This window comes from Notolabrus celidotus, chromosome 7 (genome assembly GCF_009762535.1).
Source record: "Notolabrus celidotus isolate fNotCel1 chromosome 7, fNotCel1.pri, whole genome shotgun sequence".
NCBI classification, from domain to species: Eukaryota; Metazoa; Chordata; class Actinopteri; order Labriformes; family Labridae; genus Notolabrus; species Notolabrus celidotus.
The window spans coordinates 25,623,178-25,638,460 of NC_048278.1; the positions used below are offsets into that span (position 1 = coordinate 25,623,178).

Sequence of the window (15,283 nt, forward strand, 5' to 3'; positions counted from 1 at the left end):
TTTTGCTTCAGATGGATACAGCCAATTTTTCCACAATTTTCTATTTTTTTCTAGCATCATTTGTGAGAAGAAGGCCAGGGAAGCATAAAAAGTAAAGCAGCAGACATAGCTTGAGATGCCTTTTTGTTTTTCAAAGACACGCAGGTCCCTGCTCGGGGTTGTTGGTACATACCTCACTGACAGGGCTGTTCTCCATTTAGATTTAAAACCTGTTAATGTTCAATGTACAACTCGCCGTGGACATGATTACTGTAACATTTAAGTGAAGCTTTCAGGGGTTGTCAAGCAGGAAATTCTATTTCAAACACAAAACATAAAACACTAATAACAGGTTGGAATGAAACTGTGACCGACTTTTTCGTAATGGAGAGCAATTATCAGACTAATACGTAACCCAACTGCAAAAACTGTCTTATGAAATGCAGCCATCACCTGATCGCTGTACACTCAACACATCAGGAATGAAGCCAAACAGAGGAGACAGTTTGGTAAGAGAGCGAACGAACAAGATAATCCAGCAATATTATGTGCGTCTGCATTCGAGGTGAGGAGTGTAACTGGTTTGAGCAGGCCGCTGCTCCCGAACCAAATCTAAACAGGGTCATGAGACACCGCAGGCTCAATGAAACCTTAGCCAAGGTCAGGGAAGAATAACAGCGCTTCTCTCTTTCTCTTTATCCCTCTCTCTCTCTCTCTCTCTCTCTCTCTCTCTCTCTCTCTCTCTCTCTCTCTCTCTCTCTCTCTGTCTTTCACTCATTCACCCCAACACACACACACACTCACACATTTTCAAAATCAGCCCAAAGGCACACACACACACTCAGTGACTCCGTAGTACTCGCTCCGCTGACAAGTTCTGACAACTCCTCTGTAAACATTTCTGCCACTGCTGCTTCCACAAGGCCAAAGCGTTAGCACCGAATGACTGTTACGAAGAAAGAGCTTCCGGTATTACCAAGACATGTAATGATTTAGAAAAACTTTGCAGAAAAATAATGGCGTTCCAGAATATTCTGGACTGTGTTTTTGTCTTTTTTAACATTGTCTTCTGACTGCACCATGGCTACCAAGGGTTAAACGTTTACAATGAATCAGCCAACCAAATCTTACTGTGGCAGCTCAGCAGCAGGAGCTCCTATCAGATGTAATGAATCAGTGCAAAACGGCTGAGCCTTCAAATGTAACTAGATGTATTGTTTTGAGACTGGCACGGCTATAGAAACGCTTTATGATTAAATTAGATGTAAGTACACAAACACGCTCAGCTGTTCTTACTATTTCCTTCACATCAGTTCAACGGCGATGAATTCAACTAATTTATAGTTTAAAAAACATCAAATCACTAAGAGAGTTTTTTCAGGTAACTTTACATGCAGAAACTTACAGTGGATTCTGCATTATCATCAACCAAAAAGTCAATCAGATATCTGTCAACTTCACCCAGCATTGTGGATCCTGTAGGCGAAGTTAAAGTCTATTTGTTGCTGCATTGTTTTTAATTGTTCCTCTGTTCTCAAGCCTGACTGACTGTAATGTGAGTGTTGCTCCCTGTTATTGGCATCCTGAGGAGGAGGCTGCAGATGGTACATTAAAAAAGTTGCAAAAATATTGCTAGACTCTTGTCTGTGCTGAACTATGACTAACTATATAAATGCTTAAGACATTTGACAAATTAGATCTACTTGTGCACATGTCATGACTGCATTATTCATTACTGATAAAGGTTATGAAGTTAGGGTTCGGTTTATAAGCCACTAATATTTATTTTCTGACATTTGTCATAATAAGAAAGCCATGGAAGAGAACAACAACTTCAGCAAGATGGCAGAGGAGAAACTCAATCAGAAGATGGAGGCCAACAAAAAACCGCACGGCATTGATGGCAGCCATGAACGAGAAGTTCAAGGAGAAGGACAAGAAGTTGGAAGAGGTACGAAAGAACAAGGAGACCAAAGAGGGCACTTCGGAAGACTGAAAGTCACCATTGGGGGATTGTACAGGGTTTTTTACGAATCCAAGATTGATTTATAATCCCAGTTATCAAACTAAAACAGACACATCATAAAATATCATGTTTTAAAAATTAAGAAGTTATTTCAATATGGTTAAACAATAGGGTGAAATTCACTTTAAAGCTCCTAAAAGGATCTTTCAGTTTGTGTGGATTTTGGCGCCACCTGTGGACAAAGTGTTTTTTGTTTTTTTTACTGAATTCAACTGTACCACTCATCGAGAATCATTGCTGTGCCAAATGTAAAAGAAGGCGGTTTCTGAAGCATGCTGAACATTGCTTCATCTGACACATACCCCAGGCAGAAGATTCAAGCATTAAAAATGACTACATGTTAATAATCACTTTTTATGATGATGGTCCTGCTTGAATTTGAAGGTCATAAGATGGTCTCAGTACTTGTAGTGGGGTGTTTTGTAACCACTACAAATGCCTCACATGAGCTTTAAAAGACATAAACTAGAAACAAAATACAAGTAAGAATTAGGAAAGGCTCTCCAAGAAACGGATATTGAGCAGTTCTATCAGCATGTTCACATTAGAATGGGCAAGTGCAAAAATGTCTCCACTGCTCAATATAATAAAGCCCTTTCTTCCTCTTCTCTCATAATAAACAGCTCTATTTCAACTCAATCTAATAACCAAAGCAGATTTACGAACCTCTAATATTTTGTTTCGGTTCTCTACACTTTCCTCTCCCTCTCTCTCTCTCTCTCTCTCTCTGTCTCTCTCTTCTCTCTCTCTCTCATCTCTCTCTCAAAATTCCAGCCCAGGTTTGAAGGAAGTGGAGAAAAATAGCAGGTCTTGGAGCTCTGCCTGGTGCTTGACTGGCCTTTATTAAGTACAGCAGGACTCTGGAAAACCTCCAGAGGACCAGCGAGGAAGAGAAGAGGGAGGCCACAGCAACAGAAGGACCAGGTCTGCCAACACCCCCCACCACCACCTCCTTTGTCTCTTCTTTCTTTCTCCCTATAGCTATGCACCTGTCTCTAGCTCACCAACACCGGCTCTCAGTGTCAACATTTGTCTGATTTCTCTCTTTAAATCTCCCTCTTCCCCTCTTGGTTCTCTTTCTTCCTCCATCCTCTAACATCAACTCGCTGAGGTCCAGCCGGAGCCCCCCTGCTTCCAGATGACTCAACAACAGAGTATATATCGGGCAAATGCGTTCACACACCCGCCTCTTCCATATGTCACTGTACTATGAAGCCAAACCAACCCTATACCATTGGCTCAGGGTACACTGTATGTGTAGAAATCTACTGACACTGATCTTTCGTTTCTTGGAGCTATCATAAGTAATCCAAAAAGTATTAAATTAAACAATAAATAATAAAAGATATTTTAATCATTTAAGATTTTAATGATCAAAACCATAAAACATCCAAATTAAATGTGTCTTATTGGTTATGGAGAGGGCAAAACTGTATTCCAGCACAGTTGGACTGCAAATTTAATACTTTTCTATATATTTTCTCTTAGATACTGCAATGCTGAATTTAAAGTTTGATCTTTTTTTTTTTGCTGCAAAAATGTATCAGGATTCGGGTGGGGGGAATTCAAGCCAGTGTCAAACTGGATATTCTTTTTTTTTTCAAGTATAAACCAGTATTATATCAATACTTTGTGTCATTTTGTGTGTATATTTAGTTGGTAGCTGGGTTATAATGATAGTATAGTTATGTGAAACAGAATTCCTTAAGTGTAGACAAAGACCTCTGCTTTATGTCAGAGTCTTAACTCACCCTGTCTGGATTTTCTTGCATAATCACCCATCACTAAAAATATCCCTTATTCATTGACCTATAACCTAATGTTAATGATACAGAACTATAAGCTTGTTCTTTAATTGCTCTCATTATGACTCACTTTGGATGATGCTGTGTGTTAACTAGCCAAAATATAAATGTACAACAAATGAGCTTGCGGTGAAAGGATGAAGAGGGAGCTTACTAAGGATGAGTTTTAACCAGTCCAGCACTGGCACACCATTTTCAGAGGCCTCACTAACTGAAAAATAAACACTTTGCCAATGAATATTTCCACTGATTGGCACTGACGCTGAAGTTCAAAGAGACTGAATATTGGCCAGCATGCAGGCTCTTCAAATAGCTCCCTAAAACTCTCCCTCACCCACCTTATCATCACTCTCTCTCTAACTATCTAACATCAATTGACAGAAAAAATTACACAAATGAGTCCCTGCACAGTCATAAATACAGCAGATCTCATGTGTTCTATTTTGAGTGGGTGTGGACGGATGGTGGAGTTATGACACAGCTGCCATCATGGAATCTTTAACTGTTACTATTGAACTGACAGCAGCGGCTCAAACGTGGTGTCGAGCTGGTGGAAAAACTGCTTTCCGTTTCCAAATGAGCAACTTGGTCCAACACATCCTCGCTGTGCGGCTGCAGTGCCTGTGGGCGCAGTTTGGCAACACGGTGAGACCTTATTTAGTGAGTGATAGACGTATTCTGTTTGTCCATGGGTAATTAAAAGAGAAGAAGTGTAGTACAAATCAGAGTAGCCTACACTAAGAGAACAGAAGAAGAAATTCTCTGCGCTCCTTTTTTAATACATGCACACTGGGTCGCTGCACAAACAGGTGCATATAGCATCGAGTCTATTTCCACACTTGTTATGCGCGTAAAGGGATTACAAAAAATTATAATCTAACAGACTTTAAAAAAGGAATGATCGTGGGTGCCTTGAAGACAGGTAACGGCTCTGCCAGCACTGTCTGAAAGGGATAGAACACAAGGCACCTTATCAATAAATTCCCCCTGTGTGAGGCAGACTTTTGGTTGTCATAGTATGTGGGAGAGCCTTAACACAGGTACATAGTTTGGCAGTTGATAACACAAAACTACCAAAAGCAAGAAGTGCTAATTTGGGAAATGAGGCTCTACCTCTCACTATATATGTAAGCATGAGATTTTACAAACCTACATAGGCTTCACTCTCTCATTATAGTTCACAGGTTATCAGCGCATTAGAAACAACAGCACTGTTTATTTTGTTGTATCTTCTAGCTGCAGCACCATGGTAGTTCAGTAAAAGCAACATAAGGCAAGGGTTGAAGAAGTGTAAAGGTGGTCAAATCTGGTTGCAATTTGCAGACTATCTTAGAAAATCCCATCTTCCCAACACAAAACAAAACCACTCAGGAAAATGAATACTTGGACACAAATCAGCTTGATAAAAATATAGTTAAAGTGAAAGAAATCATGATTAAAAACTTCTTATTTAATGTATTTTTAAATTTAAAGTTGAATCCATTTCCCATCTGATAACATGTGGGAAGTGGGCTTTAGGGCCTATACAGCAGCCAGTCAGAAGAGGGAGGGCTTAATAATTTAGCTTCACTTTTGGGGAGCTGTTACATCATCCATCTTCCTTTAAAGTCTATATTGGGTACCAACAGCCAATGTTAGCATTAAGCCAACTCTCAACCTACAGTACAGTTAACTGGCGAAAGTTACTGTTGGCTTTTCTTATTGTTTTGTGCAAGAGAATCAAACAGCACCGTGAGCCTTTGCTAACGTTATGCTGACGGTTGGTGACAGGTAGTAATTGAGCTATCAAATGTGTTGATTTATCTGTTGATATGGCCCTTAAGGAGCAATGAATGTTGATGGTGTGTCAGATTCCTAACATTCATTTGACTTGTAAGCAGTAAATCAGTTTAATAGCAATTTGGTTTCCAATCCTGATCATACTGTCAGAAGAAAATCAGCTGTTTTTTGATACGTTGAATGTAACAGCCGACCAGGCACAAGGGTGGCACAGAATGGCTCGGTACAGCAATCTCTATTGATTCTGGTCTGAAGAGTTTTACTTTTGCATTAATGTTACAGTTGTGATTATTCAGTTTGAGTGATGATAACCTGAAATTCAAATTAATTCTTGTCTGGGTTTGATACTGGCTTCATGAAGTTTTCTAAAATAAATGATTTCCAAATGACATTTCAATGCTCAGCTATTAAATTCTGCTTGCAGGAAAGTTTGGGACAGGGTGCAAGCACTGCACGCAGGTGGGTATATATAATGAATAAATAAGAAGCAGGTGGGCATATATAATGAATAAATAAGTAAGTGCTTTTACAGGCCTGCAGCTCACTGCCTACCTGTGCTGAGTAGCAGAAGGACCTTCATGGAGAGGAACTCATCGTAGGTTAGCTGCAGCCGGACAAACTCCTGGCTCACCTGCCTCATGCCCAGACACAGGTCATACATAGCTGACTGCTGCATGCGCTCCCTGAGGACAGAAAAGAAGGAGTGAGGTAGAAGATCTTAAAATGCACTTTTTTTAGTACAAGCAACATTCTTTGCTATCTTATCCATATCCTTGTTTACTGATTTACTTACCCGCCTAATCTGACTTTATATCAAAGCTGAGTCACACATTCACTTTCATTCCTATCACACCAGTTCAGCTCAGTGAAACTATATTTCCACACAGTGCAGAGAGCATCCTGCTAGTCTGGTCTGAGAGCAGAATACCAAATCCCCCCAGATTGCAGAGTGCTGCGTACAGTATCACAGCACAGATGCACCACAGAAAAATAAGGCTGTAGCAGACTAGACCTCATATCTAACCCCAGTCTCAATAAAACCCTTTGCAAGAAGGACTTTCGCAAAAATATGCATGCTGGCACACATGAAAACATGTCATCGACTCAGACATGTGCATAATCAGTTAACAGCTTCATGTGCATACATGTTAGAAAATACACCGTAAAACATGCACACCAATTGTGCATGCTCAGTGCACATAACTTTCTCTCATCCCTCTTTTCACACACATTTTATCACCAAAATAATCTCAGTTACATCACAGAATTCACAAAAACAGGAAAGAAACATTAGACAGGATAAAGAATTAGCCAATCAGAAATGTGCTCTGCAGATGCCGCAAATTCACGGGAATCTCTGGCTTTACATGCTGATTCTCTTTGCCATAAATCACCATCGCATCGAGACTACAGTAATTAAATTCAAGTGGTGTGGCTTGACATGAAAGAAGCTGGAGTTTTTACCCACAATACAGTGGAACCGCATCATTACACAGGCAGTGAGGGAGGAGATTCTTCTCTGATAACAACTACACTGAGTATTTTTGGAAGAGGACAGATTGGAAACAAGTGCTTAATGTTCCCATTTAAGCATACGACAGAATAATACTTTACAGTATTTACCATACGGCTGTGTCTGCCGGCCTAAATAACTGATAAAGTGTGACAGCGTCTGGGAGAGGAGCGGACCTGTCTCCCCTCTGAGCAGCAGCCTGTATGTGAGCAGTTTTGCAAAGTGCAGCATAACATCATTTGAAACAACTTTGGGCTGGAGTTTCTAAAGTCTCCACACGTTTTCTCTCCCTCTCCTTCCAGTCTCGCACTCTCTTCCTGAAATCAATTTTTGCTGAATCACTGCCCAAAATGAGCTGCTGGTTTGGGGAGGAAGGAGGGAAGAAAAAAAAACTGGCAGCCTGGCATGTCTCTCCTTCCCTCCTTCTCCCTCTCTCCTTCTCCCTCTCTATATCTCTCTGTCTCGATCTCACTCACTCGATTCTCTTTCTGTATTTCCTTCTCTGTCTCGAACTCGCTGCTCTTCTCTGTTTCTATGGTAAAATATTCAAGAAGAGGTGAGGCTGAGGGAAAGTTCAGGTCCACCTTTTGGCCAAGTGAATCCAACAAATTTGTGTTTGTTCACAAAAGTATGCCCAGGGCAATACTTAAAGTCAGCAGAAATCCTCCTTCTCAGTATTTAAGCCTCTGCGTGGGTGGGCCAATGTATGTGTTTGATTGACGGCTTAGCTGGCAGGGTGACAGTGACACAATGTAAATCATCTGGAACCAGTGACCCCAATTTACAAACCAAGGATGGAGAGCATTTTGTAACATATTGATAAATACGGACCAGACCACATAGTATGAGCTGACTGACATTTGCAGGTCTAATCTAAGTGGCTAAATATGCTACAGCTGACAACTTAGCCTTAAAATGTCATTAAAAGTTCACTTTTCAATGGCTGTTGCTGTTTCTGTGAGCATCAGATAACGATTAGCCTTCTACTTTGTGCAACTGTAACTGTAACCTGTAACCTAAATTGAAAAAAAGAGATTTAAATGCAGGAACTTTATTGGCTTTGTGGGAAAAGTAAGCTAACTAGTCAACACAACTTTTAGGGATATGGCTTTGTTTACCTCTTGCAGGCATTTACCATTCCTCCAGAGTAAATGACTGAGATTAGGCTGGCTCAGTCTGTCTTTAATGTAAAATGCATTTTTACTTTTGCTGTATTTAGTCTTAATCAATGACAGATTCGGCTCTAAATAGCTGAGAGAGAGGACAGTATTTAATACATGCATTGATGCCCTGGGTAAAAAAGCTCTAAGTAGCTACGGGAGCAAGTGTACAACCCCCAAAGGACTGAGTGGACTCAGTAAAGTCTTCCAAATTTCTGACAGAATCAATCAATAAACTGAACAACTACAGCGGGACTGTACAGAGTGGCATGTATGTCGCACATGCTACAAGAAAATTGGTGCGATGCAGGATTTTACCTCCTTGCACCAGTGTTATGAGACAGAGAGCTGCTTTTATCTGTAAAAGAGAGGTGTGTGTGTCATCAATCAATGGCACATCACAAATGTGGTAGTTGTACTGTGTCACTTGATTCCCTGTCTACCTAAAGTCTATGTATTCAACACCAATTCCCACAATTCCTCAGCTGTTCGTGCCATTTGTGTAATGAAACAATAAAGTGCTGACCCAAACGGGGCCCACATGGAGGAGGACACAGGACCTGGTTTAAATAGGCCTGCACAAACTAATCAAAAAACACTTGTAAATTAAAGTAAGGACAAAGAAACTGCTATCAACTTCTGTAGCACCAGTGTTATAGGTGAAAAAGCTAACCTCCAGCCCTGTTTAGACTACTGGATGTTGGAAACAAGTAGGCAACACATCTTAACCTGATAAACATGATTAACAAGACAACCTTAAGGCGGCTGTGACATCAAGGTTGCATATTCAGAGCAGCAGGCATGTGACCAAAATCCAGGCCATTCCCATCTCCAGCTAGTCTTCATCTCATCTGCTCTTTCAGGCTGAATACCAGACCCATCTGTCAGTGAATGCATGACATGCAGTGATGGTAGCCTGCTGCATATCGTCCTAATTTCACCGCAAAAGCTTTTAATTTTTATAAATGTACGATTCTGGTATTTTCTCTGCTAGATCTCATTCCAAACATGAGTTGCCAAATGAAACAAACCAGTAAATCTTAATACTAAAATTAGATTAGTTCCAAAATCTTAACACATAACATTACATCATTCTTAATAAACTGATTAAAAGATCAGAGGACCTCTTGAGCGGTTAAACTACTACAACTGAACTCTGCTCCCAGTGATGCAACACAGGCTCACAGGGTCTGACGCTGCGTTGCACAATGGCATTTGCACCACTGCCTTCACTTATTTATTTAGTTGTTGGTCGGGAACAAACTGACCTACTGACACCGACTTACACAAGCTATTAGTTAGAGCGTTTAAAGCTATCCCTGAGTGAACCTTCTCCTCCATAGCACGGTGCCAACAGAGGTTGCTGTTTAACGTTTGAATTCATCACCTGCCATGCTCTGCACTTCAAACTGAAAAGGCCCACATGCACTTCCTTTCCACTTGTTCTCCTGTTCAAACATATTAGCAAGGATGAAGTGGGCCATTGACTTCCTTGTTATGCTTTGATTGTCTGTGCCTGCAGCAATCAAGGAATAATAAAAAAGTGTCTCCTTGTTAAGTGCCAGGAATTAAGGGCAAGATTATGACCTTGTTTTAAGTTTGCCTGGGCGGAAAGTAACATCATTGCCACAAAAACTCACATTGGCCCCTTTGAATAAATAGATTTCAGGTATGTTAATGTAACGCTCAAAATAGTACAGCAGCAAAACACACATTTCTTACTCTCCAAATTCCACTGGCAAAATTGATGTTTATGCATAAATTTGCATGTGATGAGCTGCTGAAAATAACAGATGCTACCACACACTAATAGTCAAAGCCTGACTGTTCAACCAATTATTGTATCCACTAATTATATACTCTGAAAAACAAATTATTCTCTCTCACATTTGTAATAGATTATGTTTGTGTTCTGGGAATCCCAAAGGACATCAGACAACATCAAATGTATTTTAAAGCTCCATTTGCATTCAGACAAATGTGCAGAAATGCTTTAAAACAGACAAAAAAAAAGTCTCAGGTAGCCTCCCTTGTTACATTTAGAAAATATGAGTTGGTCATGTCAAGAAAATTTGGAACATTTACTCAGCTTCTAAATGTCAGAATAAGCAGAATGACATTCAATAACATCAGTTTTTTGTGTGCAGTAAACTGCAGATATGAAACCCACTCGTTAAAGATGAGGTCAGGGGCGAAGTAGAGCATCTGTCCATTGGTGTGTTTAGGAGCGCCAGCTGAGGCAGAAAGAGGACAGACACATCCATGAGTACTGAATCAGGGTGATTTGGTCCTCAATGGGCAGGCCCCGGAAACCTAACACACAGACACACACACAGAGGAGACACAGATGAAAATGTAGCAGGCGTTGATCTATTGCATTCAGACTTAAGCGGCAACTTAACAAGCAAATGTGTACCTAGTGTGTGTGTGTTAGTTCATGCACACAAACGTACTGTGAATCTTTGCTACACTGTGCTTTTCTGTGCCAATATTTGTTTAGGCATGATAACCACTGAGAGGTATTCACCCATTCTTGTTTTATGCAAATCCCACAAGGCCTCCAGTTATTGGCGCGTTGTCTATTGAGCTCTCAAAATAGAGTCGGATAGGAAATTTGCCAAACTCTCAATCAAACTCTGGCGAGAAACTCCTCCTCATGCAAAACAGAGGCCAACTGAGGACACGCAAGTGACTTATCAAGGCTTAGGGACTATTTTAGTAAATATGCAAAATACAATTATTAAAAGAGAAATGTGGAACAGGTGTATCTAATGTGTGTTTACAGATAATAAAGTGAAGAGCACACAGGGCAGGCTGATAATTAAAATGTGAACTTAGTAGAGCTTCATGTCTTTGTTAGATGTAGGCAGGTAATTTTAGAGGTAAATAGACATCAAGAGAGGCATTGCTAATATGGTAGCAGTAAATAAGGCTGACTTTCCTGAAAGAACATTGTTGGTACTGACAAACATGTTTGATTTTTCCTTGCGTGTCAGCCCTGCCACATTCAAATTAAATCCGAATGCATGCAATGGCAAATCTGAAAGTCGAAGGTACTCATTTTGACCCTTCTGTCTGGCTCCCTTCTATTTATATGTCCGGATATGGCAAGCAGACACCGTGGAGGTATCAAATATTTGCAATACAGCAAATTAAACAGCCTCAAAGAGCTACCTGTGAGGCATCTTTCAAAATGTCTCCTACTGACGGGCATTTTAGGGGAACTTGTTTATCCCTTTTCAAACATTTTTCTCCTTCCCCTGCTGTGGTTTATAGGTAAAATATTAATGAGATAGACATTAGATCTTGTGTTCAACTCAACATCTTATGATGAGGATGTAAATGAGTTCTGTTTGGGAGTCTTAATCTTGATTCTATGTAATGGTGAAATAGGATTCCCGGCTTAATCCTGTTGAAGCTTTATAGAATAATTTCCTGACCTAATATTTAAAGTGAAAATTGAGAGTGCCTGTAAATCTGTCAGCCTGGTGTGATCAAAATGTAAAGATCAAAAGTGAAAATGCAAGCATGTTAGCTTCTTAAGAACCCAAGTCCCAGATTACAGTGTAGATCATCATTCCCCCAGGAATTATAATTTCACCTCTTACCATTTTCTATCACCCGTATTTATAATTGACTGCTGTATTTTCTATGCTTACAAAAATTACGTAAAAAGGGCAACAATGAACATGCTCAAATACATTGTGTGTAAGTGAAAATATACAATTTAACAGCAATTTATTGACTTTCTACTTCAATCCACTGACCCCTTGTCACTCTTTTGAGCGACTTGTTGAAATTTGACATGTAGATGACAGAGGAAAGGGCTTCCATCCTCATAAAATATCTAAATGTCATTTACACAATTAAGTTTTGTTCACACATATCTGACAGGGCATGGTTTCAACTCCTCCCCAAAAAGAGCTAAAAAAAACTATCTTAAACAGAATTTAGACGCCTTCATGGTCACTAACCTGGAAGTACTTTGGCCCACTTCACCATGCGTACCATCTGCTTTCCGGCCAGGCGGTTGAGGCTGGACAGCAGGTGGTCGGTGGTGTCAGGCTGTGTTGTCATAGCCTGAGTACACCTCTTCGGGCTCAATCAGCTCCAACACGCTGCAGATGGAGGGCGGCAGAAAAGGTGTGACCACCCCAGGCCCGTGGGGCACCAGGGCATTGGCAGCGCTGGCGTTCACTCCTTCTCTGAGGACAGGTAACCACCTCCAACGCCACCTGTGGCAGGTTGGCCGTCCTTAGAGCCCGGCAGGTCCTCGCTGACTCCCTTTAGCTTTCCTAACTTCTTTGACTTTCGTGCTGTGGGGAACATAACAGCCCTCATTAACACATTGTTGATGGTGGCATTTCTTACTGTCACACTCTGAGGTTATAATTGCAATATGACAGGCAGTGTAACGGTATAATTGCATTAAAACACATATAGATACATAAATGTACATTTGGATATAAAGTGAGCCGCAAATCGATGCATTTGCTAACAATGTCATCTATAAACGGACATTTAGTTAAAACAGTATGAAGCAATGACATTTTATTTCTAACATCAATGGTGAAGACATGGTGATCAAATTTCCACAGTGCTATTTTCATGAATCTTCTCGCCTTTGACCTGAAGAGAAGGAAAACGTCCCAGGATATTTTTAACTCTCAAAGTTAGGGGTGTGACTCAGAAATTGGGAATTGTTCCTATAAAAAAGTCCAGCTAAATCAAGAGCAAATATTAGACAATACAATAATAATAATGTTTCCTTTTCCTGTGTATTGTTCAGCTGTACACAGATGGGACTATTTGAGGGATAATAAAAAAGCAAATAATAAATAGAAACACATAAACGCCAATACTGTGTATCTATACAATTCATTATGTGAAGCCTCTCAGCTTGCTCAGGCAATCAATACCAGGTGTCCTGCTGTACTAAGCAACAACACTCACACATGCACCCTAAAATGTACTCTGAAATGAACACCCTCTGTGCAATAATGCTGCTCATTTAGGATAAATGATTAGCCAGTAATGCTGCTTCATTAAACTCGCAGGTTAAAATGACTTCTGCTAGTGATGCTCTCCTGTTTGAGAGGATGTATTCGCTAAAGTTAACTGCTGCTTTCACTAAATCAGTTTGCCACTTTTTAAGCACAAATTCTACCTTAAAATGGGTAATGGAGTTTTCCTTCCTGTTCTCTGTGTTTTCAGACAATGGGGACCACCTTAAAGGATTTCTTTAGTCAAAAAAGCTTGCAAGCTACATGGCTAATATTCCTGTTGATATCTATTGTGTCCAAGCTTGATTCCTGTGATTGTTAACTGCAAAGACTTGTTAAAGTTAACGTATTTCACAGCTTTCTGGTCATAGCAAATACCGGATGATAAATGTATGCCGCTGAGGCTGCTGTATCGGTGTTAGCTAACTTACTGTGACTCATCTAGTTAACTAGTAACTGAAAGGTTTAGGAATGTACCAAAGTTCTCTTGATTTTATGTTGCCCTGATTAATAGTCTTTTAAGTTGACACATTGAGGAAATATTTGTAAGGGTTTCATGTCATCACTTGTGTTGTAAGTAACTGTAATTCATCCACCAAAAGCATATATCCTTGTGATGTAACAGGCTTACAATTTTGAAAACCCACGCCCTCAAGTTTGCAGGTAAGACAGGTTTCTTGGCTCCGCCATGGCTGAAGCTATTTTTACCATTTAAATTGCATTTGAAAATGAATTGTTTCTTCATTCTTTTGCAACCTGTACTTCAAAATTACCCTCAACTTATCTCTTATGATGTTAGTGATCTAAGAAGCCTGTCAAGAAAGCACTGAACCAACAGTTTTAGATTGAAAGATACTGATCAGTTGATCTCCACAGTGGTGGCACTGATGTTTTTGTATATTGCAATGCTGAAGTTGTTTTAATCACTTTCTTTTTCAGTATTCTTTTAGACAGCAATGACATCAGTTAAACCCCTATTGTTTCTCTATTATCTCAGGGTAAACAGCCACATACATTTATTTTGTCCCACAAACTAACAGCATTCTGGTGTCTTCATATTAAAATGTAACTCAGCGACTCAGCTCCAGCTTCAAAAGGATACACTCCTGCCAGTCTAATACATCAGCCACACGCATTGGCAACCTGAAGCTTTTATTTATGACTCATGGTCATCTGCTGCTTTTCAACACTACATAACATTTCACTAGAAAGAGATGTTTACTACAAGCCCTGTTTTTCTGTTGGTAATATGCTCATGTAAATGATTATCTGCTGCTGTCACTCCTGTGTCTATTCATGATTGACACATGGTGGATTGTTGGTCTTAAATTGCCCATTTAACGTGAGTTATTGGTCCCTATGGTCCATTATTGCTTTGTGGCTTTGTAACCAATGTGGTTATCATGTTTTTTCTTGATTTTTTTTTATTCTGAGTTTTGTGTAAATGTTCTCTGAGTGACACGGGCAATATAGTAATATAACAACAACCTTCCTCTCCACTTGAACTACACTGTGTGTTAAACCATATATGAACACTGTGTGTAGGTTCATGTCATATCAAGGAAGAATGGATCCTGTACCCTCTATTCAATCCAATATACACCCATTTCACATTATGTTTGTTATTAGAAGTATACCATACATAATGTCAAACGAGTCCTCATAAAGTTGACATTACAGAAAAAGCACCATAGTGTTTTTCCCGCTCAGCGTTCCTTACTGACAATCAGAAGTTTGAATTGATTTCAAGATAAATGTGAATAAACCATTTGCAACAATTATTAAAACCCTTCAACTTGAGCTGAATATTAATAAGAGAATCATCGCCACAGAAAATGTAGTACTTAGTTATATTTGCCCTCATTGTGAGCACTTTATTTTAAGTGGCTTCACTCGTGTATTTATACTGTACAGCTGTTGACAAGAACCAAGCATTCTTGTTGCAATCATGGAAATATCTCCAATTAAAAAAAAACATCACACTGCACAGATAATAACAGTCCTCCAACGTGTGGAAC

General features: G+C 39.8%; 1 protein-coding gene across 1 annotated transcript in view; it reads right to left on the reverse strand.

Moving 5' to 3' along the window:
- Positions 1-15,283, reverse strand: part of nr3c2 (nuclear receptor subfamily 3, group C, member 2) — an 88,814-nt gene that overhangs the window by 10,310 nt on the left and 63,221 nt on the right. Inside the window, 6 exon segments of the mRNA XM_034688766.1 lie at positions 6,142-6,272; positions 10,433-10,486; positions 10,488-10,575; positions 12,237-12,331; positions 12,333-12,459; positions 12,462-12,578. Of these exon segments, the coding sequence (XP_034544657.1) occupies positions 6,142-6,272; positions 10,433-10,486; positions 10,488-10,575; positions 12,237-12,331; positions 12,333-12,459; positions 12,462-12,578 (612 nt within the window).